At 36.6% G+C, this 21,096-nt stretch overlaps 1 protein-coding gene across 2 annotated transcripts in view; it reads right to left on the minus strand.

Annotated features, from left to right (window-relative positions):
- The window catches only part of epha3 (eph receptor A3), a 113,418-nt gene that overhangs the window by 83,754 nt on the left and 8,568 nt on the right, over positions 1-21,096 (minus strand). For both annotated transcript variants that reach the window (XM_026272554.1, XM_026272556.1), the window contains exons 2-3: positions 20,434-20,498; positions 11,667-12,324 (exon numbers count right to left, since the gene is read on the minus strand). In XM_026272554.1, coding sequence (XP_026128339.1) covers positions 11,667-12,324; positions 20,434-20,498 — 723 coding nt within the window. The remainder of the gene's footprint in view (positions 1-11,666; positions 12,325-20,433; positions 20,499-21,096) is intronic.

Below are 21,096 nucleotides of genomic sequence, written 5' to 3' on the forward strand. Positions count from 1 at the left end.
ATATCTTTACAGAAAAACAAGACAAAAACAGCATGAAACATATGAAAGCTTTTCTAAAACCTCCGAGAGTAATAAAGGAGTGAGGATCTCATTAATAACAGTGCTGTCAAAATTCAACTATGATTTCAGAAAAAAAAAACAGACATTCAGCTCTGACAGAGGCATCCATTGTGTTTGTCCTTGTGAATTGTGCGCTTCCCCCTGCGTGCAGAGAGAGAAAGAGAGAGAGAGAGAGAGAGAGAGAGAGAGAGAGTCTCAGACCGAAGCAGGCCTGGAACAGTGCTTGTCAGAGAGGCCTTGTCCTGCTGTCAGACCAGCACCACGCTCATCGATCACAGTCACACCCCCTTCCAGCCTGTGTCCCATCCACCATCGGGGGTCCATGCCGCATAAACAGCCCTATCCACTGCTCGCATCTGCCGGCTGGGGCCTGCATTCCAGGGCCTGCGGATACCATCTTTGAAGTGAAAGCACTGGGTTCGCTTCAGAAAGAGTCCTCTATCCCTCGGACTCCCTCTTACTTCGGCGCTTTGGAAGGTGAGGCCATAAAGGAACAGTTGGAAAAGCAAACAAGCTTTGACGCCTTGAAAAGACTCCTGCACATGGAGCAGCGGAACAGCCCTGGCACTGTAGTGCTCATCTTGCGCATTGAGATGCACGGCTTTCTTCACTTTAATTAATTCTCGGGTCAGGATTTCAGAATGGTGTCTTCAACACAAGCGCAGCATCTGTAAACCCACGCAGGTTATTTAGACGGCTGCTTTCCCACAAGATTCCTGCGCAGCTGATGTTTTGTGGAAGCATTATTATTGCTACAGGGGTTGCTGAGATTTAATTAGTTTTTGGTATAGAAAGTGGAATGATGGGATTTTCAAAAGTCAAATATCTCCTTGGGTGTTTACTCGGGAAAAATGCAGCTGGAAGACTACACAAATAACTCACCACCGAATTGATTTGTTTGCAGGATTAATTGACTTTTTGCACTGTAACAACATCCTTTTGGTTTCAGAATCGGATTGTATGGACAGCACTATTGACCTGGAAAAATAAACAGCGTTTCTGCTATGTTTCACTAGAGTCTGCTGTCAGCAGAACTGCTCTTGACCGTTTGGACGAGTAACCTCTCGTGGTTATTATGTTGCAAGCACATCCCAAAGTAATCTCACATCATTTGGCCATGGAAAACGTCAAGACTGAGACTTTATGGCGGAAAATACTTTGGGGTCACATATTCGTTGGAAAAACAGCTAGACAAATATTCAGGGAGCGAATGTCCCCTTGCTTGAAATTGATAGAAAAACCAAATGCAATGAGTCAGAGGTGCAATAATAGCTTCCATCTGGGACCTGACCTTAATAAGGATAATTTCGGCATGAAAGGACTGAAAATGACAGCGCTCTAAAGAACAAGGCTTCGGCCGTGTGTGCGAGAAGCTGTTCTCTCCTGCGAAGGTGTTAAACAATTACCAGACCAGATGAAATCACAACTAACCGAGGACAAGTTTTATTACTTGTCTTATTTTAAAGGATAAAACTCTCTGAGTTAATGTTCTCTGATTCATTCAGTGTAATAATGAGCAAGCACACATCCCTCATCAATCAGCTCAACAGACAGCATTTTTTTTTCCCTCAACTATAGCTTATTTAGTTGGTCTGACACTCTGTCATTATGAATTACAACACAAACCACTGCCCTCCTGTTTCAAAAGGAGACAATGACAAGGGTCACAATCCCATGAGCTGTGCTTGAAGAAAATAACCGTTACATAATGCACACTAGTTAGGGCTGGGCGATATATCTAATGATATGATCATGCGCATCTAGTCAGTAAATCTGGTTCCGTGATTACCACTAAATCACCATCACCTACTTTTAAATGGAGTGGCATTTAATAGACAAGCTACGCAATATTGCGCTCATTGTCACAGATGAATCGCCTTCGATAATGAACATGATATTGCGTAGCTTGTAAGTGATCTACGGCTCCGTCTATTAAATGCCGCCTCCAATTATAAGCAGGTGATGGTGATTTAGCGGTAATCACGGAACCAGATTTACTGAATAGATGCACATGATCATATTGTAAGATATATCGGCCAGCCCTAACACAAGTACCGCGTGATATGAGTAAACAATCTGAATATTGCAAAGCTCTTTTTATTTGGTTAGATTTGTTAATTATGTTTCTTATAGAAGATATTCACTCAGCAATATTTAAATACTGCGCCCGGAGCAAAATATATGCAGCTGTAAGTTCAATTCAATTTATTGAATCAGTTCAAGTTGTCTATTTTTATTAACTCTTTTTCAGTAATTCAGAAAGTTTTTTTTTTTTTTTTGCATGGAAGGATGAATTTCTCTAAAAATAAATACATTTTACATTTTATTTCAGAGCAAACACTTGAATATTGATATACATATGACAAAAGTTTGAAAACTGTAGATGTAGCACACAAATAAATAAGTTAATTAATGAAGTATATTATATGTAATAAATAAAATGTGGTCTTGCATTCCATACCAAATAGATAAATAAATAAATAAATACATTAAATTTAAATGTGCATATACTGGAGGAAAACTGTGCTTTGTCAACTAAAAAGGCCAAATACAAAGCACATAACTTTATAAAGTTACTAAATCAGTATGTATGTGTACATGTGTTCTCAGAGATTCCAGTCAGATGTCCTCAAACCCTCTCTCTCTTTCTCTCTCTCTCTCTCCCCAATCCCTACATAAATGTGCTGTAACTAAACACATGTGACCCGGTCGATATGAGACTGATTTCTGGGGCTTTATTATGTCACAGCCCCAGTGATTATGTGTGGTGTGCAGTGTATTTTCCAGGTCCTGTCTGAAGCCCTATTTTATCTACTTATTATAGCCAATGGCCCCAACAAAGCACTGGACTGCAGACCCCAAAACAGAGAGACAAAAACAGCACATTAAGATTACTATTTCTCATTTCAAGTAGGAGAGATTTGGTTAGTGTGACCTACGGTAGCTGTTTTTTCGGGAGCATTGATGCGGATGGCAAAGTGGTGACTGGAGATCTCAAACGTACCTGTAGCATCGAATAATTATAGGAGTCCTTCTTCAATATCAGTCATCCTGAGCACAACGGATGGGACGGGGAACTCAGAGATCGAAATACAGTTGGTCCAGCAGCAAGGACAATCAGCGGTGAGAATCCAGAGGTGGAAAAAAACAACTTTCCAGCCTCCATGTACTACCGTTACCCATGATTACTGCTTACGATTAGCGTGTACTAATTGTGCAACGAAATGAGAAATCTGCACAGATGACGATCTATTAAAGTCCCATCATCTGCTTGAGCGAGAGAGCACGACCCTTGAAGGAGGCCTCACTGCTGCATTAAGCTTTTTCAGGAGTGTTTCTAATTGTCCATCGAGGTGAGCACAAAACTATCCGAACTGACTGAGCACTCTTTAGGGACTTTCAGTCTTAGCAATCAGTGCATAAAATTAATGAGCTGTCCTGCTGCTGTGATTTGAAACAAAGCCGGGCAAGCAAATGCGTTCCACATCTGAGCCTCATGCTTTTGGGTATTGCAAAACTCAGTCTCATTATCATCAACGGCAACTCAAAGGAAACTCAAGACTCAGAACACACGAGCAACACAACCGCAGCGAGAGCCGCTGATTTTTGAAATCCTATTCAGAACGGAGCAAACAGTCTATAAATTCATCTCCTTTAAAGCACCGCCACTGTAGTCATCAAAGCAGAGCTTTTGTAACAAATCCTCTGTCTTCAAGAGTGCCTTTCAGATGTCTGCCATGAGCAAAGTGAGGTATATGCAATAAAAAAAATCACTTAAAGAGATAGTTCTGTCATTAATTACTCTCCCTCATGTCATTCCAAACCTGCAAGACCTTCGTTCATCTTCAGAACACAAATTAAGACATTTTTGATGGAATCTGAGAGCTTTCTGACCCAAAAGACATCGAGGATATTACCACGATAAACACACAGAAACGTAGCAAGGACATCGGTAAAATATTCCATGTGACATCGGGGGTTCAAAGTTAATTTTACAAAGCTATGAGAATACTTTTTGTGTGCACAGAAAACAATAATATCATAATTTATTAAGCAGTTCTTCTCCATGGAATCATCCACCATTTTGGAGAGCACACCAGAACATAATCAACGTAATCAGAGCTGTTTATGTGCAGTAGAAAGCAGTAATGTTTGTGTAGCTCAATTGGTAGAGCACTGCGTTATCAAGTGCAAGGTTGGGGGTTCGATTCCCCGTGAACACATGCTAGGTCAAAATTGTTAGCCTGAAAGTACTGTAAGTCTGCTAAATGCATAAATTATTTTTTTTTATTTATAAATCTATAAAGCGTGCACATGCTGAATGTACTGTAAACAACGCTCATTATGTTTTCATGAAATATATCTTAATTTGTGTTCTGAAGATGAACGAAGGTCTTACAGGTTTGGAACGGCATGAGGATGAAAAATTAATAACAGAATTTTCATTTTTAGGTGAACTATCCCTTTAAAATTCAATACAAATAAGCACCTATCCATCCATTCATCCATTCATCCAGTTGAAATCATTCTTTGTGATTATTCGGAAATATAATTTTCTATATTCCAAGATCTCTAATCAGCAAAAACTATTTAAAAGTCACAAACAAATGCTGTTTTTTTCATGCCTCCATGAAATAATGGTTTCAGTTTTCACAAAATATGAAGCGCACAACGGTTTTCTACATTGACAACAATAATAATAATAATAATAATAATAATAATCTTTGACTGAAAAAAATATAATTTAGAAAACCGTTATTTCAGATTGTAGTTATATTTCACAATGATACTGTTTTTACTGTATTTTTGATCGAACAAAAACTATCCTAAACAGTAGCACGTGGGATTTTTATTTAATTTATTTTTAAGTGAGGGACACCAGTAGAGCTACATCAGGACAGATGTTCAGCCGCTTTGAGGTGGTGCATCACTAAACCATATCAGCCCTGAAAATCTGTCTGAAAACCAAGAATAGCGTCTGTCAGGCTGTAATAAATCCAGCTTTTGGTTCGGAGGTTTCCATCCAGCTTTAAGGGCTTGTTAAAATAACCCATTGCACTTTCTGCCGCCGCATTAATAAGATCTGATAACTAATCAGGGATAGCGAGCACAGGGATTGTATATCTTGGAAAATCCAGCCGGAATGTAAACCATTGGCACTCTCAAAGGAGCCCCGTGGCAGCTGCTAACATGGGAAGCTTCGCAAAACAGACAGACATCCGGCTCACATACTCCTTTTATTTGCTTTTTTAAGATCAAATTATGGTTAGAAGAATTTCACACAGATTTTAGATCGTCGACTCGCTCTGTTTCATTATCATAATGGGATGTAATTTCCAATCCTGGACCAATTTAACTAAACAGTGCGGTGCAGCAGCCATGCAGCGAGACTCAATGAAAAATGTGCGAAAAACAACACAGAGGTTAGGATATGGTACAGTATTTCCACACTAGTAGTGCTGACACCGTTACAGTGGAGTCTTTCTGTCAGTGATAATGAATATGTGAAAATCCACTTAAGAATCACCTCTAGGTCTGCGGCTCTACTGATGCCGATAATTAAAGTAACCTTCGTTTGATTGGTGGGAAATATATCACTTCTCGCCACAAGTTCACACATATTAGCACACAAGATCACACTCATTCACACACAAGCGCACACCCACACGTGCACATGCATACACGCATTCATGTTCGCATTAGAGAAACACTTCATTTGCATTTAGAACGCAAATCACTTTAAAGATAATAGAGTCACATTAAGCTTCTCACTTTCTTGCAGGGCTAGCCAATATATAGTAGTAAAAATGTCTTATTTTAAGACTTCTCTTCCATATTCATGAACTTGAATATTTATGTATTTACTCGAAATAATTGCTAGTGTAATTTTTTTTTTCTAATCAGAGCAACCATAGAAATAAATGCAATTAAAATCTAGTTCAAATAATCTTATTTAGCCATGTTTTCTGTTCTGTTTTTCATGAAATCATCACGAGAGAAATAGCAGTACATAATAATTAACTGCAATGTTTACTAACTGCAAGAAATATTTTTACTAACATATATTAAAAAAAAGAAAGGAAAATTGGGTACTTCCAACAATTTTTTGCCTTTTGGAGGAAGTTGCCCCACTTTGTGCCTGATACACCTTACATTATATTTGATATTATATTTTAGCGTTTTTAAATGATGATATAAACAATGTGTCTTGAACCAGTTCACTTAAACTGAAAATGTGATCTGAATCAATCTGCTACTAAAGTTTCATTTATTCCTCTTTATGCAAAAATAAATTACAACCTCTTTAAATTTAAATTAAATTACAAATTAAATTAAAATTATATAAATGTAAAAAAATTTAATTATAAAAATTTAATTCTTTAGTAAACTTAACTGTCAAATAAAAATCCACAATATTGCCACTACCAATTTTACCATGAATATATATTGTGAATAATAATTTAAAAAAGCTCCAGATTTGCTGTGCTTGTTTGTAGGGCTGCAAGAATGATTAACTGCCAAAAATGTGTCAATATATGTTCATATAAAATAAAATTGTCGTAGTGATAAAATTATTGTTGTTGTTCTTCTTCTTCTTCCTCCTTTATTTTATATAAAACCTCAAAACCATCCCAGTCTTGTACTTAATTCTTGTCTTATGTTCTCAGATGAACTGTGTGCTGCTACGTAGATCATATATTGTAACCAAACGCCTAAAACTTACAGAGTTACTTTGAACTCATCTCAAATGAAACTTCTCAATCCAAACATTTACAAAGGCATTATCCAGGAAGCGCATGCAGCAGTTGAACTCCACAAAGACAAAAGGCCATTAATTATTTAAGAGGTGCTCCCTCAGTGAAGCATCAAAACCCTCTATATGACTCATCCACGCTTGAAGTGTTGAGATGGAGGTCTGCACACCTCAAAATATCTCTGTCAGAGTCACACTCGGGCTCCCTGCCGTAATCAATCCGTTAGCACAGCGGGCCTGCCGAGAGATTTGTGACTTAGACCCTTCCCCTGCACATGAGTGTGCGACGCAGCAGCTGTCACGCTCTGGTAATATAAGACCTTATTAGTGTCCATTAGGCTGCACTGAAACTAATAAGAGATTGTCAAATACATCCAAACATTCACACAACTCTTCAGAAAACAGAGCACGGCGGACATGGAGAATCACTCTTTTAATGCAAAGCCCGTTGACATGATCGGGTGACATTACAAGGCGATCATGAGAAGGAACGGTCGAGATTTATTCATGAGATCCTAGAATAAAACTAAAATCTACACATTAAGTGTACAAAAATAATGCTGAGATTCATTCATTCACTTTTCTGTTTATTCGTGCACTGATCAATCAATCAATCAATCAATCAATCAATAATTATTATAGTTTCTATTAATATTTAGCATGAGCTTTTATAAAAAAAAATCAGGTTTTTTATTAGGTTATTATATTATGTTATATCTTTTTTTATTTTAATACTACTATTTATGTTTAATGTTTAATTCAGTTATAGTTTTTTATGTTTTCGGTGAAAAAAGTTTTTTTGGTAAAATTTTAGTACTTTTGTTATGTGCTTTTTATTTAAATTGTACTATGTATGTTTAGTCAAATGTGAAATTCTGTTATAATTTTAGTTATGTTGCAATACTTTTTTCATATTTTCAGTTTTTTTCTATTTTTTTGTTTTGTGCTTATTTTAATGTTACTACTGTATTTATGTTTAATGTATTTTTACTTTCAGTTTTTGCTCTAGTTTAGTCCTACTTTTTATATATTTACAAATAGTAGTTGTAGTACTCCCAACTTATTTTAATCAGACACCAATGCAATGTTTTATTTATATTTATTTTTATTTTATTCTATTTTCCATCTAATATTCATATTTTATTTTATTTCACCTTTATTTAAATGTTTTAATAGGTTTAGATAACAATAACCCTGGCTCACTCATTCTTTCAATCACTCATTGAATATCATTCAAATCCTCCACTAATTCACTCATTATCCAGTCATTCATTTACTCTTTCATTCCATCACTTAATTCATCCACTCACTCACTCACTCACTCACTCACTCACTCACTCACTCACTCACTCACTCAGTAACTTGTTCATTCACTCACTCATTCAAGTACTTATCAAAGCCCTCCTATTGCCCTGTCATTATCATTTACATCCCAGAGACACACTGAGTCACTTGACAGGCGTCTGGTTCTACACGCCACAAATGGGTGTTTGGATTGATAAATTGTATGGAGCAGTCACCTTCAGAGACATCAGTTCTACACGACTCCTGCCAAACCACAGGCTAGAAAACTAGCCAGCAAAAATGCATGACCACGCACAACTTTTTGAAATGTATGGTCAGGCTTCAGACATCAGCATTTGTATTCAGTTTCACCGTGTGTTTGGCTGATTCCACATTTCATTCCACTCATGGGGTAAAACGAGAAACGCCAAAATCACATGTGTTTCATATAAATCACATTTGATGCATGAGGAATTAGGAGACAAATAGTGTCTGCTTAAGAATATTAATGAGGAACTTTCAAAAGAGATTCTAAAACGGAATCTGTGCAGTATTTAAATACTGATATTTATTTATTTGTACTACTTTACATTTGTCATAGGTATATATATATATTTAATGTTTTTCATTTATATTAACAAACAACATTCTGCTGTACAATAAAGTATTACTAACTATGACTTTTGCCTCAAGTGGTTAAGGTTAGATATGGAGTGGATTAAGGAATCTAAATTATGGTTATGCAGGAAAAGGCATTAATATGTGTTTTATAAGTACTAATATGCAGCCAGTATAACAGAAATATGCATGCTAGTTAGTAGTGAGAATATGTCCTTAAAATAACATATTACCTGAATTACTAACATTTATTTAAAGATTAAGGATGACATCCTTCCCTTTGAAGATCAACGATCTTTCATCAATGATTATTGTCATACTACGATTGTAATTCTTACATTTTAAATGTATTAAGTTACTAATTAAACTGCAGTCAAATGAATATCATTCCAATTTGTCAAAAGTCAAAAAGGAAAAAACTAAAAACATAACTGGTTTATCTTCAATCAATCTGATTTTTTATTGAACTTTTTTTATCATACATTTTAATATTTGATTATCACTGAAGTTTTAAATGAAAAAGCTCTCAGAAACATAATCAAACTACTGAACTCAGTTCAAATGAGTGTTAATTTCTAAACTATAATAGTAAATGTTAAAATAAACACTGTTGGTTTGGCAGGAACAATATTATGATTTCTAATTGTATAACTGTTGAAATGTTCCATTACTTTAAATAAATTGTGGAAATGAGGGCATCAGGTGGACTATATTACATGTTTATTCCGTTTTAAGTTTTAAGTATCCTTATAATCATTTACCTTTAAGTATTATTGAAATCAATTAATCACAAGGTCAGAGGTGACGGATTCTTAATGATTTAATCTCTTTCTGCCAATTACACTAGAACAAGAGGTTAAGTTCAGCCCTTCATTGCTATTGTTAATAAAATCTCTGGAATAACAGCATACTCTTTTTTTTTTTTTTTTAAGTAGGGTGGTCTTGTTTTTCTCATCACTTTGCATATGGCATGCGAGTCTCAGATACATCTTGATGTAAACACCCTCATGACCCATTTTGCAGCTGTTCCACATATAGTGTTCCATAACAGACACATAAATACAAACACAGACGTCAAACTGAACACAAGCCGGCAATCAGAGATACTCTCACATCAAGACGAGTACAGCTGGACAGATAGCATGGCGAAAGTCTTAAAAATCTCTGGGTAATGCTGGAGTCGAGGATAGACACAGAGCATTTTATGAAGAGCAGAAGTGATTTCTCCAGGGAGACGGCTTAACTCAAATAATACCATGGGCAGGACTGAAGCGCTCAAACCAGCTGCCAGCCAATCTATTATCAGCTTCCTCAACCACAGCAAGAACCACAGTGCACATTTACACACCAGGCAAAATGTTCTCAGGACGCTTTCACACTAATGCCTTTTGTGCTTTTTGGGGTGAAAACAGATTTCCAAATTTGCCCCATGAAAAGGTGGTCTCAAGTGAATATGTGAAGTACAGTAGAGTTCACCATTGTTGCAAAACGCAAAACAGTCTAACTTGTGGGACTAACCCACTATTGATTGGATTCATATTCCTGAGCATGTTCCTGACTATTTCTCATGACTCCTCCCCTCTGAATAAATTTAGTTTGAGAGAAGCTCTGCATTCCTTCAATGAATCAGCAACAGACAAACGTGAATGTGGTTTTGTGCATGTAAAGTTTGGACAGTAAATTCAAAGGAAACAAATACTTAATCATAAAACTACTGCACTCACATCAACGGTGCAAAAGTACTGCGGTTCTCACCCCAATAATATTTTAAAGATAAACCAAACTGCCTTGTGGGACATTCATGGTGGATTCTTAAATTTAAAAATGAAAATAGAACACCAAATGGAGTTAAACATAGCACAACTTTTGAAGTTACCTTTAAACCAGCTGATTAAGTTCTTCCAGGCAGATGTATTGGGACAAGTTGGAGCAAACTCGGCAGGACGTTGGCACTCAGGAGCAAGTTTGGATACCCTTTCTTTAAAGTTACAACAACTTGTCACTGGGACAGTATATTAATACCTTAGAGTAGTACCCATGGGCGTAGCTACCAGGGGGAAAAAGGACCGGAAGACTGCAAAGGACCGGAAGCTGAAAGGGGGGCACAACTGAGGGCCCCCCACCACTGAACGTGACTTTGAGGGGTCCCCATATATAGCAAAATCTTTGCAATGGACCCAGAAGCTCTAGTACCTACACTGGTAGTACCTTGATATTTACACTGAAAGAATGCAGAGTAGTACCTTTAGGTACTACTACGAACCTTTAAGGGGTGAATAGTTAACCCTTAGTAAGGGGATAAGATGTTGTACCCCTAACAGTATGATTTTCCACAGATATTTTCCTTTAGCCTGCTCTGTGATTTACATTTACACCCAAAACTCTAGCATCACAACTCTAATATTCTGAAAGCAATGCGAGACAAAGAAATATATTTTAGAGTCTGTTTTTAGACTCTAAAAAATGTCTCATATGCTTCAGATCAAACACACACACACACACTTATCCCTCTTCAATGACTAACTTGCATCTATTTGTGTGTCTGATGAGGTGATGCGGAGAAGTGTTTCACAAGCTTAACTGCTTCAAGCTGCCCTTTAAGGGGGTCTGCACCACAGATCTCCTCTGTCCTCGCTTACACAAGACTCTCGAATTCATTTCTCCGAAGCACGGCTGACGGAGTAGAGGTGTGTCCGTATCTGGGAAGAATCCATTTGCACTCCGAGCGAGGGACAGATACTCAACTCACCATGGAGTTTAGAAACATTACAGACAATGAGTAGCATAAACAAATGAATGGTATTCCAGGGACACACTCAGCTGTCCCATTTAGAGCTGCTGTCTACAGAGCTGGTGCAAGAACATTACGCTGATGAAAGGAAGAAAATGGGCCGTGAAATGAAAAAGGGACTGTAAGGAGAAACGTGTGCGTGTGAGAGAAAAACTCTACCTTGGCAAGCGACTCCCCATTCTTCGTATCCTATGTTGCACAGGCATTTCCCAATAGGCACCAGCCACTCTCCCTCGGTACTGCAGTACATTTTTGGCGGATCCTCCTCTCTGGAATGGTTGACGCATGAGCCTCTAACCTCCACGAGCGACTGAGAGTCCGTGGGTACCGTATCGGGAAACATTGCCAGGTTCCTCACAGTGAAAGGGCATTTTTTAAAGTACACCCGCACCGAAACTAGGGCCACACAGGCTCCCACGTCCTGGAAAGCCAGGTAAAAGCCCTTCTTAGTCATGGGCCCCACTTCACGGACCTCTGTGTTTAACTTTAAGATTCGGTCGCCCAAGTCCATCTGAGTAAAACTCTCATCGGCGGCGATGGTGTCTATTTTGGAGAACTGGTGCTCGCGAAACTTACTTCCCTGGTCTTCATCAGTCTCCAGGTAGTGTAAGTTGAACGTCTCCTTGCAGGTGAGGACCATGGGAATACTGTTGCAGTCTCTCAGGGTAAACTTGAGCTCCACATAGATCTTCTGCGCCGAATTGCGAGGAATCCAGTTGGTCCTCAACCAGTTGTTCTGGCTGTATTCCATCACGTTGCACACCTGGAAGGTCCGGATGGGTGTGTAGTGCTCATCCACGCCGCTAATTTCCTCCCACTGCAAAAAGAGAAAGAAGTTAATCAAATCTATTCCGAGAGAAACGAACAGCTACTGTACTCCTGCATTTCAACGGAGCCGAGACGAATGTAAAACACCTGAGAGGCGAGGTTATTTATTCCTCAAACACACTTGGAATAATGAATCGTTTCAAATTAATATCTCCCCTGTTCGGATAATTAATGTGGGACATAATTAACGAGGCCCTCCACTCTGCATTCTCTCCCTTGTAAAGCGAGCCTGACAAATCATTTTGTTTTGTCACTAAGGGTGTCAGAAGCCACAATGCGGCCAGAAGTCTTGAAGTTTAACGTGCACAAAGCAAAATAAATGATGAACTGAGAGGCAGTGTTTTCTATCACAATAATGGAGTAGTATATGGCTCTCAGTCAAGCTGAAGTTTATAAAAGCCCTTGGCTGAGTGAGACAAGTCCTCTGGAGTCGCTGCGAGCTGTTCATTACCCGGCAGAACAAGTGTGCCCTCAGACTGAAGAATTGCCTATTTGTGTTTCAACTGCGAGGGTGCTTAATGAAACACCCCCAAAAGGAGCTTTTTTTTTCAGCACGTTGTTAAGATCTCCAGAATTTTATATATTGTTTTGCATCTTATTGTTTAGAAACACAGCCTTTATTTTGGAAGTAAAGCAATCCATTTGAACTCACTGACAGCTGGAATTCCATTCTCATGCTTTAATGAACATTTTGGGATATTGCATACTTACCCTAGTAAAATATGTTTAAAATACATTTATTTCATACTAAATATATTAACATATTTACTCACTTATCGCTTGAGACTTACTAATTAAAAATTATAATTAAGCTTTATCTGAAATACTACTTGTTGTATATGGATATTTCTTAATATTAAGCATAACATGTGCTTTAATGTCACTATTTATGAGGATTGAATAATCTTTGAATAATATCGGTCTTGAAAAGCAAGATATTTAAAGTAAATCTAAAGTATACTTGCAATAGTCCCACTTTAGCACAATCAAAAATACTTCAGTATATTTAGTTGCACTTAAATATATATTTTAATTATTTATTACTTATTCTGCACAATTATATATATATATATATATATATATATATATATATATATATATATATATATATATACATATATATATATATATATATATATATATATACTGTATATAGTATGTGAATACCATATACTTGATGAGACAACATACATAAACTACAATGAAAAAAAAAGTCATGTGACTGTCTCAGGTCATGTGGCTTAATATTTCACCCAGATATTTACGAGAGCGGGGGTGTGCGGAAGATCATATATATACATAATATACTTTTTTTTTATTTTTTATAAACTGCAACACATGCATGGATGGATCTTTCACAATAAGTTCAATAACATGAATTTAGATAGTGGATGTGAATTTTCTTTCATGCCTAAAAAAAACAAACTCAAATTAATTCTTTAGCTGGCTCCAAGTGACAGCTAGGCCAGTCCAAATTTTTTTTTTTTTTTTTTTTTTTTATTAACATTTTAAGCTGATTAAGGGACAATCATTGGAATTTTGTAGAATGGATTTAAACATGATAAAATGTGTTGAATGGAGCTGAGAGCAATGCACTTAAACTGCTAGCTGAAAGCATTATTAAATTAGCCAAAGCATTTAATAAACGAACAAGCAAAAGGCAGTACAGTATTGTATGAATAACATGCTTCCGGATTCTGTGTTAATCCGTGACAAAGCAGAATCTAAATGATGTGTTATGATTACAGAACAACCGAATCTGCTTCTGATATTGTGTTCATGAACATGCGAAGTGAACAAATATGATGCAAATTGGAATAAATCAGTGGAGATTTGAGTCGGTCATTTGTCTCAGCTGCATTTTGAGAGCTATTTACTTGCATTCACCAGCATAGCCGATGCTTCAGATGAAGTCCAGGTGCCTGGGCTGTACCACATTATCAAACTGGATAGAGAATGACTGTACTGAAACCACGGCTGCCAAAATAAATGAAATGTCATATACGATGTGTAAATCACAAACACTTGAGAATAGTGTATTACATGGACTGTCTGCTGCCATGAATGACATCAACATAGACCAAGCCAATCTCTTTCTAATAACCTTGCTTTATAACACATACCACCCGGTTACAGAGAGGGAAAAACTGTAAAAGCCCTGTCTGGATATCTCTTTTATGGACGGCAGCTTCTTGAGTTCTCCAACAGCGATTGGACGCCAATCTGTATGTCCTTCTCCACAGCGGGAGACGTCAGCCCTGTGCTTTGCAACTTTACACTCGACGGGCAGACCGAAGATGACTTTAGGTTTCTCCGAATATCACTTTACAATAGTAATCCCCCTCCAGCAAGGAAAGCAGTAGAGAAACGAGGAAATCAGCAGTTGGTGCATTTGGCAGGGCTGCGGCCCAACTCCCCCCGGTGTACACTCAGTGTGCACACAGGCCAACTGGTACTTTAAACTAATAGATTCCCTGGCACTTGTGGACAAAGTGGAGCAGAGCTTATGTTTCAGACAGATATGTAATAAAATTATAATCCTCCTCTCGCTCGTATTACAATGGAATTGCATTAGTTAGCGGAGACTGACATATACCGCTGGCTTTCGCTGGCACCGCATGCACATTTCCTGAATAGGTGCACACGGTTTCTCTATCAAATCTCACTCTCTTCATTATGACGGACAAAATTAGAGCGGATTCTGTTCGCGAGGACTCCATTAGAGTCTGAACGCCGGGATGCCGGGGAGGGCACGGAGGAAAAGACGCACTTATGTGTACACGGGAGATCTAGCAAAGGAAATGAGTTTCTGGAAGAGATGGCTGCTCGCTGTCAGCTACACATTTGTACTAACTGACACAAACAAAGCTCTGACTGAGCTCAGACAACTGTGCACAGAGGGCTCGATACCACTGCAAATACACTTTGTTCAAAGCTTGAGTGGAATAAAAGTGTAAGTGACACAATTTAACTAGAAATGAGCTAACACTAGCCTTTGTTATCCATTGTAAGCAAAGGTTTTTCTCTTCTGGAAACCATCTTTATTAATTTAACATTGATTTAACCGACTTAATTCACTAAAATATCATCCCAAATATCCTAATCACAATTCTTCGGTAGCATAATAGTAGCTTTGCTGCTCTGAAAAGGTGCAGCTTTTTCAGTAGCAGGGACAAAATACTAGATCAATGCATTTTGTCAAAGTGCATTGCAAAATGATTTAATGCTCGAACACACTGTTGAGAAATGTTCTCTCATATACTGATGGGAAGTATGATGCATCTTATTGAAATCACTTCATGTAAACAAACTGGTCAAGAAAAAAAGCTTGCATGCTAGCTAAATATACACTGCTCTGATCCCTTGTGAAAAAAGTTCACTTCAGTACTTTAAAAGGAATATGAAAATAATATACTTCCAAAAAATATACTTTTAAGTGCAAACTGAATGTAATGTTTTCAGACACTAAATTCATTATTTGCAATGAAATGAAAAGATAATAAAGTTTAAGTTTATAATAAATGAAATTGGCTGAACTTTAGAGCAACTTTAAATAGGGCTTAATTACATCTTCATATTTAATTTTATAATTGACTTTGAAATATGGTTAAAGTTTACTGCTGAATGCACTGGCATGCATTTATGGTAAATATACAAATATTAAATGATTAATGTAATTTCTATTTATGTCATGTATTTAAATATATTTATAATTACACATTTATAATGATTATGTTGCACTCTACATTTAAAACAAATTAACTTTAAATGTAATATTGAATAACAAACTGACATAAAAAATACAATGAAACTAAACACAAGGTCTTATTTCATTATTATTGTCTGCAAGTACAGTTTCCTAAAGTATACTTTAAAGAGATGAAGAACACTAAAATGCTTATTCAATACAATTAAGCACACTTCTTTTTTTGCAAGAAGGAAAGAAAGAAAGAAAGAAAGAAAGAAAGAAAGAAAGAAAGAAAGAAAGAAAGAAAGAAAGAAATGATCTGACGTAATTAAACAAATATGTCGCCACCCTACATAGAGTTAGTGTAGCTAGCTTCTTGTTGATTGGCTGTTGTGCTGCTAACTATTTAAGTGTACCTTACTAAATTACTTTAATTTATGTGCAGCTTGTATTTTGAGAAGCTACAGTTTCAAATCAGCTTACCAACACCGTTCAAGAAGCATAAACTCATCCGTATTATATTACAAAGAAATGCACCTCCCAAACTAAATTGAACACACAAATCATTCCAAACAGAAAACTGAAAAAAGACTTATGTTTATATGTGAGGCCCGTGAGTCCACCCCATTCCCAGAATACAGCAGAAAAAAAAAACCCTTGAAATGACAAGTGCTTCCCCATCTAAGATTTCTTGCACGAGGGCACAACGACAACTGTACCCTATCAGTCAATACCTTTTCATCACAGCTTTTACACATTGTGTGCTGGCCGCTCACCCCGCTGAGGCCATATGACGTGCTAATCCACCTTTATAGAGGGGGGTGTACAGCTGGAGACCTTTCACAGTTTCCTTTCTTTCAGGGGTGGGGGCGTGGGGGTTAACTAAATGAGTTTTAGCATCATGTTGGAAATATTGTCTTTCGCTGCAGGCGCAGGCGGAGTGTGACTTCAGAAACGCATAATGAAAATTTTGTGTTTGCTGCCTGTTTAGTCTCAGTCGATTATGCTACGACACAGCAGATCTTCTGGCTTCCACTCCAGACTTTTAGAGACCAAAATATGACGAGGAAGTAGGTTATTAAGGAATGCTGATGAAGTTTGAGTCAAAACAATATGTTTTATATTAGTTGTATTGTTTTTGAGTTTTCATTTTTAACTTAGCACAGATTACTTAATCAATTGTTATGAATAATCTACTGTCGAATTAAACTATCTATCTATCTATCTATCTATCTATCTATCTATCTATCTATCTATCTATCTATCTATCTATCTATCTATCTATCTATCTATCTATATGTGTGTATAGTGTCACATTATATATTTTACACTATATATTTTAAACAAACAATAAATACATATATATAGAGATAGATATATAGATAGAAAGATAGATGTATAACATTTTGATGTTGATAGTACAGTATAACACATATTAAATGTATAAATAAACACACACACACACACACACACACACACACACATATATATATATATATATATATATATATATATATTAGTTAAATTTCACAATACATTTTCTCAGTTAACTTTGTTAAAAAATAAAAATAAAGAAGAAATTAAAAAAAAAGAAATAAAAAAAATATTTCAAACGCCCCTAAATATTTTTATAGAATATTTATGCTACAATTACTACATGAAATACTTATGATGAATCCAATATGATATAAGACTACTCATACCATAGAATATGTTTTTAGTCAAACCAATCAATTCTAAATGAAGATTTTTACACTGTATGCATAGATATTTCTACATGCTTCTAAATCTAGTCCTGCTACCCAAACCAAAGAGAATTATTTTAAAACAATGAAAAATATTTGCAACCCAGAATATTTACATTTCTGGCCTGCTCTCCAGTACAGCCACCAATACTCCCAGTGCGACAGATCAGTCCAGTTATTCATTCAGAAATCTTCAATGGAATTAAAAACAATGCCAATGCCAAGCCAGAGTTCAGTGTTCAAGACCCATCTGCACTTCTCGATCTGTTCCTGAGCTAAAACAGCTTTAGAGAAACGAGGCGTTCCAAACCCCAAAACTACACCCACCAATCAAGCTCTAATCGGCATCTCCACAGACGCCGCAGTGAAGACGCTCTTCACCAACTCCGAGAACAATAGCGTGGAGTCGTCAGAACAGCGCAAACAGATCACAGCGGTTCACACGCAGAGTAATCTGACTGCCCTGGGTAATGAATCCCAGGCTGAGGCCTGATGCAATTTGGAGAGGCTGTAATAAACAGCGCTGCGTGTTTAAAGAGCTGTCTGCGCAGGACCGGTTTATATTTACTGGCCTTATCTGAGCGGGCGGCCGCGATGGGCTTTAGCTCTTAATTTGCTTTAACCGGGCCGATTTGTGCTTACACTGGCAGAAGGCGGGCTGCCCATCCGTCAGTGTCAGCGCTGCAGAGGCACATTATTTGAAATCATTTTTTTGAGGGCATAGCTTTCAGGGCAAAATGCTTATCGCTCCAAACTAGGGAGAAGTCCTGAGTAATTAGAGTTAATTCACCTTGAGAACCTGATCTTTGCTGTAATCGTGACAACGGCTACACGCCGCCTTAATAAATCCCAGAGCGTTCAGCGCGTATCTGCGAGGGATTTCCTCTCTCGTCCTAAATCACCTTTACGGCTATTGTAAAGATTAATGATGCTTTCTCTGTTGAACTTATGTACGTTTAGAAATTAATCTAGCAAATTAGTGCAATTACTCAATTGTCCATAAACGCACTCTACATTAAAAAGCACTTCATATAAAATGCAAATAACCTTTTTGGGTTTTTCTTGTTCTTTACCTTCCCTTTTCTTCTCCCTTGCTTCTAAGAAAGGAAAGCTTCACGTTTTACTGTGCCAACAGTAAAACAGAGCGAGGGGAAACAAGGTTTGGCAGCTATATGGAACAAATTACTGGATTACCTTTAGCAACTGCCAGCAAGTCATTTTAACACATAATAAAGTTTAAAGAAAGGTTTGGTCCGAGTAACCCTTGAGACCAATACCTGTGCTGCTCGACAAATAAACATGGTTATTATCAGAAGCTGCGACCTTCAGGTTTTGACAACATTAATAAAGTATCTTGACTTATTCTGCACTGACATGAAAAACATACCTTTGGGCTTAGTGTTCTCATATTTTGTTTTATAATGATAATAATACTGTATATGTTGTCTGCATTTTATTTTCTCTTTCTCGCTCTATTTTTTTTAATGGTTGAAATACTTTTGGAATAATTCAAATGTTAACATTTTTTCAAAGAAACCAAGGCTGCATTTATTTGATTAAATATTATTTAAATTTAAAAGAGCTTTTCCTACTGAAATATATTTGAAAATGTAATTTATTCCTGTGATGTAAAGCTGAATTTTCTGCATTATTACTTCACTCTTCAGTGTCACATGATCCTTCAGAAATCATTCTGATATGATGTGCTAATCAATCTAATACCCGATGCTCATTTATTATCAATTATTACTGGTGCTCAAATATTAATAATGGTTCTTCTTCTTCTTATAAATGTTGAGGGTTTGTTGCTTAATATTTTTGTGGAAACCGTGTGTTTTTTTTTTGCCAAATCAGCATATCAGAATGATTTCAGAAGGACCATGTGACACTGAAGACTGTTGATGTAAAGTAATGATGCTGAAAATTCAGCTTTAACATCATAGGAATACATCACATTTTACAGTATATTCAATTAGAATTAATTTCTTTTTAGAATGACAATTGAAGAGTTCAGATGCAAAAGCCTCTAAATGCCATCTGAAATTTTCATCTAAAATTAGGATTTTTATCAGGCTCCTATGCTTAGGTTCAGTCATTTTACTTTAATGGCAATGTGCAGGTCCTTTTCCAGGCTATTAAAGTATATACATAAATATAGGAGGCTGAAAAAAATCCTAATTTTTGATGAAAATTTCACATGGCATTTAGAGGCTTTTGCATCTGAACTCTTCAATTATAAATTATTTTAAATTGTAATAATATTTCACAATGTTACTGTTTTTACTGTATTTTTTTTCTGATTAAATAAATGCAGCCTCGGTGGGTATAAAATACCATTTTACAAAACCCTAAAAAAAAGTCTAATTTAGAATTTACATCAAATTACTATTTAAAAATAAAAATGTAATTCTAACTTCATCAGTTCATTCTAACTTTATCAGTTCACTAATTAATGTTAGTGTATATACACTTATTGTCAAGCCCCTTAATATTTTATTAAATACTAAAAAAAAAAAAAATAATCACTTTCAAAGCTTAACTGAAAATAATAAATGCCCCAAAAACGGCACACAACATTGTGGCTCCCCAACAACATCCTCAAAGCATGAAATCTCTGTTTTCTTCTTTTCCACTAAAACATATGGATGAGTTCTCCAGCACTCACCCCATGGGATGGGGATGATATCCAGCCCAGCTCCCCTTGGCTTGCTTTGGAGTTCAACAGGTTAACTGTAGAAAAGAGAGAAGGGGAGAGAAACAAATAAGCAGTTAGGCCTTTTTAGACCCATCAACACAGTATTTACTCAGCTGCACTGCTTTATGCCACAATCCAATTAAACAAACAATGGAGTCGACGAACTCATCCTTCAAACACGTATTTCTCAATGAGCTGCATGAGCTTTAACGGCTGGAGAGAAGTTACTCTTGTTCCCCCGTGCATGACGGGATCCATAACGTCTGACCCAACGCTGAGTATTATTTCACTGATAGGCATCTTTAAAAAGGCAAACAAATCACAAATGCTTTCTTTTATCTGACAAGCACCATCTGAAAGGATTCTCCATATCAAAGCGATGTGTTGATAAAAGATTGTAGCTAGAACAAGATTGTTTTTTGTTAAGCATTTCACCTTAAGGTGGTGTTATTACTATGTAATTACAAGAAATACATGACTAAGTTACTAATTATTTCACCATTTACTGTTATATAAACACACATGTAATGTGTAACTATGTCACCTCTAAACAAAGCAAAATGCTACATTTGCACACTAATATAATAACTTTATTCATATAACAACTTTTATTAATAATAATTACGCTTATTT

This window comes from Carassius auratus, chromosome 9 (genome assembly GCF_003368295.1).
Source record: "Carassius auratus strain Wakin chromosome 9, ASM336829v1, whole genome shotgun sequence".
NCBI lineage: Eukaryota > Metazoa > Chordata > Actinopteri > Cypriniformes > Cyprinidae > Carassius > Carassius auratus.